Source organism: Salvelinus alpinus, chromosome 1 (assembly GCF_045679555.1).
Source record: "Salvelinus alpinus chromosome 1, SLU_Salpinus.1, whole genome shotgun sequence".
In the NCBI taxonomy this organism is placed as follows: domain Eukaryota; kingdom Metazoa; phylum Chordata; class Actinopteri; order Salmoniformes; family Salmonidae; genus Salvelinus; species Salvelinus alpinus.
The window spans coordinates 35,698,906-35,706,025 of NC_092086.1; the positions used below are offsets into that span (position 1 = coordinate 35,698,906).

General features: G+C 45.0%; 1 protein-coding gene across 1 annotated transcript; it reads right to left on the reverse strand.

Annotated features, from left to right (window-relative positions):
* Window positions 1-975: 975 nt before the first annotated feature.
* On the reverse strand, window positions 976-7,028 carry LOC139574305 (sterile alpha motif domain-containing protein 1-like). The gene is made up of 6 exons (XM_071398755.1): window positions 6,559-7,028; window positions 4,108-4,459; window positions 3,284-3,469; window positions 3,068-3,152; window positions 2,354-2,468; window positions 976-1,717 (listed from the first exon to the last, which is right to left on the reverse strand). The coding sequence occupies exons 1-6, from the start codon at window positions 6,910-6,912 to the stop codon at window positions 1,568-1,570; spliced, it is 1,242 nt and encodes a 413-aa protein (XP_071254856.1). The 5' UTR covers window positions 6,913-7,028; the 3' UTR covers window positions 976-1,567.
* Between the last annotated feature and the right edge of the window lie 92 nt (window positions 7,029-7,120).

The following is a 7,120-nucleotide window of genomic DNA, read 5'->3' on the forward strand; positions in this document are numbered from 1 at the left end:
CCATTAACACTAACCCATTGACATATTCGTCTTACCGCTTATTATATACAAAGAGATAATAAATATCACACTACAAGAGAGTGGAAAAGACAATAACTTTATTTTCCCCACTGGAAACAGGGCCAACATAGCAATTAACAGTGTGACATCAAACACGTAACAGATGGAAATATGGAATGTGACGTTGTTTCAAAAGCAGAAGCCACAAGGCAAAATTAAGAGACCTCATTGTAATCCTCTCAGATAACAACAATGTTGAATTTGATCAAGATGTCTAACATGTCGTGGGGAATTGTATGTTGCTGTGTTGAGGTTGTAAACAAAGAAAACGTATTAGTGCTACAATGACACTTCCTAAAGTTATGAAGTTAATTTTTGGGTTGGTTAATTTTCCCTTTAAAAAAAGAACAGAATTCATTTGTTTCTCTCTCCTCAAGCTGAAGCAGGCAGAAACATTGGTCACATCTGGTCTGCCAGCCCATTTCAACTAGAATTCTGCTTCATACGGTTTTCATTTTGTAGATGAAATCTAGGTTCATCCACAGTAGATTAAATTAGATTAATCTAAAATGTTTAGAAATGACGTGAACATAAATGAAGGGAAGAGGAATGCAGAAGGCAACCATACAAATTACATATTATGTTGCCTTAGTTTAGCAGGTACTACATATTGCTATTTCAAAATGTTAGTGAAACAGATAACAACAGTAATAAAACCTAGGTCAGTACTGGTGAAGCCATGAGAACATCTGGAGACTAAGCTCCATTTCCTTTGCTGGTATAATGAGAGATTGACAACATCACTGACCTTGATGAATCAACAAATTCATATTGTACATTCTCAAATTAAATCAGTTCACATTGTCATCATAAAAGAAAAACAAAGTTGAGTTTCTAGATAAATGGAGGGTATCATATGACGTCTTTAAAAAAAAATACTGTCTGAGTAAACAATGAAGAAATGCAAGAACCATATTTGCTGGAACAGATATTCCAAGTATACATGTTATTATTTTATTGTGGAACTGATTCAGGGAGCACAGAAACCAGTATTTTAAAGTAGGCTCCAGTGGTAGCCAAGTGTAGAGTGTGAGGAATCCAGAGAAAGTCTTTCTCACTGGCTGCACTCACTGACCCGCCCCTTACAGAACAGGCAGCCCTCCCCTTACAGAACAGGCAGACCTCCCCTTACAGAACAGGCAGATCTCCCCTTACAGAACAGGCAGACCTCCCCTTACAGAACAGGCAGACCTCCACTTGGCTTCTATAGCGTCCTTAGGCAGGATCCTAACATTCCTGTATGAGTTTAGAGAGGGATCCTATAAAAGCAATACCACCAGAATGGGTCAGGTGACAGCAGTACCACAGAGAGGTGGAATGGAAGCCCACGTACACATGTTGATAATCACTGTCAAGGCCCAAGTCACGACCACAGTGTCCTTTTCCCCACACCTCCTTGAACGGTTACAGAAGGTTCTAGAGATCCAGTGAACACAGTATGTGTGTATACTGTATGAATACATCTGCTCCTCAGAGGAGTGTGTTGTTCTGTTCCCCCCAACCGTGGTCAGAGATCATCCTCCTCATCCAGGAAGTGGGTCCTCTGCAGCACCTTCACATGGCGCTCGTAGATCTTTAGGGCGGGCCCAAGTCTGATGGACAGGCCAGTTAACACGTCACTGCGCTGCATCAGGAGCAAGGACTTTCCATCAATTTCCTGTTGCGGGCGGAGAACATATGGAGTGATTGAACTAACATCTACATGTGGATTGGGGTGTGAACTAGTTACATCAAAGCAAATGCCTCCTAGTCTAGGGGGTACAGGATCTGTTGCTTTGGTTTATGGATGAGCACTTTCATATATTTTAATGAAAGCAATGCACATGTCATGTATATATTTCATGTATGCTTTCATATCATTTAACTTATTATTTGCCCAAGCCATTTACCCAGGTCAAGAAACAACCACCAGCCCAAGGATACTCAAATACATTTTACAAGATGGACACTTTTAGAAATCAACAGGAGGTCGGGGGCCGCGGGTCTGTGTGGAAATCCCGCAGGCTGCCATTAAAGTGTCACTGCACTAGCCCATAGGAACTTCACGTCAAACAGAAGAATTGGATAGGTGGCACTGTAATGTAATAAGGTCAAATCTTCACCTTGCCTACTGATAGGCTACATGGACTGTTCACCATATTGATTATAATATACCCAACACTTTCACATCTCCAGGAGTGCCTGGGGGCTGTCTCTGGCTAGGTAGAGGCCGTCTCTGGACAGGGACTCTGCCTGAGCGGTTTTCTGAGTGTACAGATACCCCCCATGTGGCAGTTTGAGGGACTGCACTGACCTGTGTTCTGAAAGCTACAGCCTGCTCTGGAAAGCCTGCAGCAGAGATGTAGGTGGCCACGTCCGCCACGCTCCACAGCAATAAGTTCTGCCTCAGCGTCTCCTTCTTCACAGAGCTGTGGGGTAGAGGATGGGGGAGATAGCGTGAGACACTGCAGACAAAATACAAGAAATGTGTCCTTTTGTTGACGCTGTTTCGTTTGAAGGTGCTATTTGAGGCTGTTTGTGTCCCTTGGAGATATGGATGCACATTGGTTATGTCTGTATGATGTCTACATTGAAGTGAGTTAATGGCGGAGGAGGGGAGGAAAAGGTATACTTAAGGTGTGGTGGTTGAGGGATAAGGGATAGGTATATGGGGCGGCAGGTAGCCTAGTGGTTAAGAGCATTGGGCCAGTAACCGAAAGGTTGCTTGATCGAATCCCCGAGCTGACAAGGTAAAAATCTGTCATTCTGTCCCTGAACAAGGCATTTAACCCACTGTTCCTAGGCCGTCATTGTAAATAAGAATTTGTTCTTAACTGACGTGCCTAGTTAAACAAAGGTTAAATAGAAGAAAATGTATGTAGCTGGGTGGGGGGTGTATTTTGGGGTGGGAGGGTTAACAACAGTGTAACTAACATGTAATAAGGAACTTAGTGCACCAAAGCTCTATCAAGGATGCAGTGAGTGTCCCCTGGGTACAAGCTGGTGTCAAATACATTAAGAGACTCACATTTCTCTGTTTTTCACATCGTTCTTGACATCGTCTTGAGCCATCACGTAAGAGGCAATGTCCATCCCCTTCTTGTATTTAACACCTGTAATAGATACAGTGGCCGGTAAACACAGTGTCTCTGATATCCTAAACATCCTCACTGGGAACACGATGCAAATAGAAATATGAGAAACTAATATGAGAGACGGACATAGAATAGAGGAGAAAACCCACAGTCGTCAGAGGGAAAAGACAACGTCTTGGGCTGTCTGTCAGAACCCTTCATGGTCTCATCCACACAGTCAGGAACCAGTTGGTCAGAAGTGAGGCCACTCTCCTCCATCCTCACCCCATCCTCTCTCTTCACCAAGCTCTTCTGAACCCATGGACAGGTCCCCGATGGCTGTACTATCGTCGCCCCTGAAGGAGAGAAAGAGAAGGGGGGGAGGAGAGAGAAAGAGGGGGCGAGAGAAAGAGGAGAGAAAGAAAAAGAGGGGGAGAGAGAAAGAAAGAAAGAAAGAAAGAAAGAAAGAAAGAAAGAAAGAAAGAAAGAAAGAAAGAAAGAAAGAAAGAAAGAAAGAGAGGGGCGGGGGAGAGCGAGAGATGCCCAGTCATACATAGGCATAAACACACACATCAGCTTGAAACTGTCTCCTGGCATTGGATGCTTACTCACTCACTATACTGTAACTCATTGCTAGTCAATACAATGCAAACCTACTCCTAAAACACGGTCTCTACCCACCATTAAGATACTACGGCAAGCACAATTATATGTTAGTGTTTTCTCCAAAACATGTGTAACATGATAGATTATGTCTGTCCCTCACTGGGCTTGAACCAGCAATCTTCTGTTCCCAACACCACAACGCACTCACAAAGCTGTAACCCATTGCTCCACAGACACCATGGTCAGTGCAGAGCAAAGGAAACAACTAGGCTACTTCTAGGTCTCAGAGCGGGTGATGTCACCACTGGGCTGTACAGCTAACTAGCTAGCCATTCCACATCGGCTACACTTATACACATAGTATGATCTGTTAACACAGCATACTAACCAGTTCCTGTGTTTCTCTGCATCCCTGAGGGTCCATGGTCAGCAGGGCAGAAGGCAGAGTCAAACACACAGTCATTCTGCCTGAGGGCCAGGGGACTAGAGGGGGACAGAGGGCTGGACCTCTTACTGGTCTTGCAGGTAGAGGGGTGGTCAGACACAGGGCTGTGGCCAGGGCGAGAGCTGCTGGGGGAGCAGGGGGCAGAGTAGGGGTGGGCAGCACCAGACCCCCCCTGCACAGCATCCTCACCCCCAGGAGAGGGAGAGGAGCCCTCATGGCCATCTTCATCAGCCCCCTCCTGTTCTTCCTCCTCTTCCATGGTGCTGTCTGTCTCCATTGACACTGGCACCTCATTCTGGAACACAACCATTGCAACATAAGAATTTGAAAAGATTCCCCATCTGTTGAGCTTTTTTGTGTGTGTGAAAACATTCTAAATCATGGATCAAAATGATCCACACCACTTTATAATGTGAAAAAGAAAGATCAGTTGGTTACTACATCAGTGACATTAGTCAGGTGCCTAATGTACTAATAACATGCTTGAGAGTAACAGAAGGACAATTGATATTCTCAATACCCACAGAGAATATTAATTCAGATCATTTTTCATAAATTAACAATACAGTGGGAGTGTCAATCTGATTGACAGCACAATAGCTATAGGCTAGTCTACATCCTTAAGTATTGACCCGTTTAGATCAACTAGGACAACAACAGCTCTGCTGGTAGTGAGAAGTACAGCAGAAGAAGCAACAGAGCCTACTCAGGCAAGGGAGGGGGAAGGGAACTATTGGGGAGAGAGAAATTATTTCATTTAAACTGAATATCATGTAAACTGAGCCATGATACCTACACATTTTCTTCTGACCTTTCGCTAGAGCAGCAGTCAGACAAACATTCATTCATTGGCCGATTTTGAACACAACTAGGCCTACACCTGAAAGGAGGAACTCACGAGCGTGCCATAAACTGTAATCAGCGGGTTGAAAATGTGTTTCAGCGCACATAGTGTGCATTAGCGCGAGTCGACTCCTGATTATAGGAGACATGACATAAACCCACGCTCATACAGATGTCGCAATAACCAGTCTTCATATGACCGCTGTCGACAATAATTGCCATTGGAGGCCTTGTCCCCCGTTGAGCACACAGGATGTTCACTCTGTTCGGAACTACAGCTGCGCTATTCGCCCACATTGTGTTCGGTATTCCAACCACAATTATTCATTACAATATAGCTTAATATGGGCCACATATAAGTTTATAAGTGTTATTCACATATGCACACGGTTTGTGGCACTCGCTTTGTCGTCGATGACTGTATATAAACGCAGAAATTAGCTTCTTCAGCCTCTGTGCGTGTCTAAAGCTACAACTAGCGGAGGCGCGAGTACGAGCGCTCAACTCAGCAGAGCCCGCCCCGCACCTCAGAGGCGCTTGAGTCAGACATTAAAGTTATTTTATTGAAGAATAGGCCTAACTACCATACAAATATTTTGACGGTTAATCATGAGATCCATTATTGGGATATGCAGAATATGCTATTTGGATGTCAATAATAGTTTTAATTAGATATATTGGCACAAAGGATAATACTTGACGCAATCTGCTACTTTTTCTTGTGGATATATAATACGCTACAAGAACAGAGCGTGGACAACGTCACCCTTTTCTCCCATTTTAATACAAAAGTGCGCAATGGAGGAGTCGCACGGAAGACTTCCCACTTCAGTCAGATAGAGCGCTCCCGAATCTAGTCGGATGTGACCAATTCTAACCACGAAGCTCCCTCTATAGCAGCAATACCTTCAGTGGGGCTACTTTGACTTTGGGTCATTTTTTCCTGCGACAGACGCTCGTGAAACCCATTAAATAACGTGGCTTCATATCTAGCGGCGTGTTACTTATGAAAACATCGACCGTTACCCCCTTAGTGAAATAACCCGAGCACGCTGTCCCCCATTCGGTCACGCACATCCGAGGTATGACTTTAGCTTCGGCCCCCCTTCACTGAAAAGCTGAGTTTGGGCTTGAAAAGAGCCTTCGGCTTTAGGCTGTGGTTGTTGCCAATTCTGGCAATCGTGCAAGTTTTTTTTGTCGATTAAAGCTGTAGAGCAAACAGCGCCCGGACAAACTCACTTCTACGTACAACCTCTTTTTTGTATTATTGCAAGCGCAGCTTCCATTGTTATTGGTAGGCTATTTTTCACCTCTGTCGCGCGAGGTAGCTACAGCCGCTCCCCGTCTGCGGCAGTTTGTTTCGGTGCACTTGCATTCATCACGCCACCCCTCCCTGAATAGAGAATCCCGCTCTACAACACCATTTCCCCAGCTACACCATATGCCTGCCTACTCATTATAATAGTGAGGACGTGGGTCTGTTATCTTCTCTGGGGAAGATGGACGGTGTGTCACGGCACGGGGTCACTGAAACAGGCTGCCTTGCGTTACCTCCAAATACTCCGTCTCATCCTGGTCAATGGGACCGAGTGCGCTGTCCCCGTTGCTCAAATCGGAGTGGTTAGCTTCTTCCACGGCAGTTCTTTTGGTCGTGTGATCATCCTTTTTCCTGCTTCTTCTGACTACTTTGGCTGCATTTCGATAGGAAATCGAGCCCTTGTAGTTAACTTTCAAGACTGTTTGCTCTTGGATCAGTTTCTCGAGTTCCTCGCTGGTTTGTTCTGGCGCTGATCCATGTCGTCTCCGGACCATTCGACAAATTCTTTCAAGGTCTGGTCTGGCTTTTCGCGACCGCAGTGAGTCAATAGTGTCCAAAATCCAATCGCGGTACATGGGTTCAGACATTCTCCTGGTTGGGGTCGTTCGTTCGTTTTTGCCTCAGTGCGTCAACCTTGTTGCGATCCGCGGCCCGAGTCCAGCTTTAGAGAAAAAATTGAAACCTCGCTGTACGCTTGCGTTGTTGTGCGCTTTTAAGGTGACCCACTGGAGATAGAGCTTGATTCTACAGGAGATATTTAAGGTGGTATTTCGAAGTTAGTCCTAACGAGGCGCC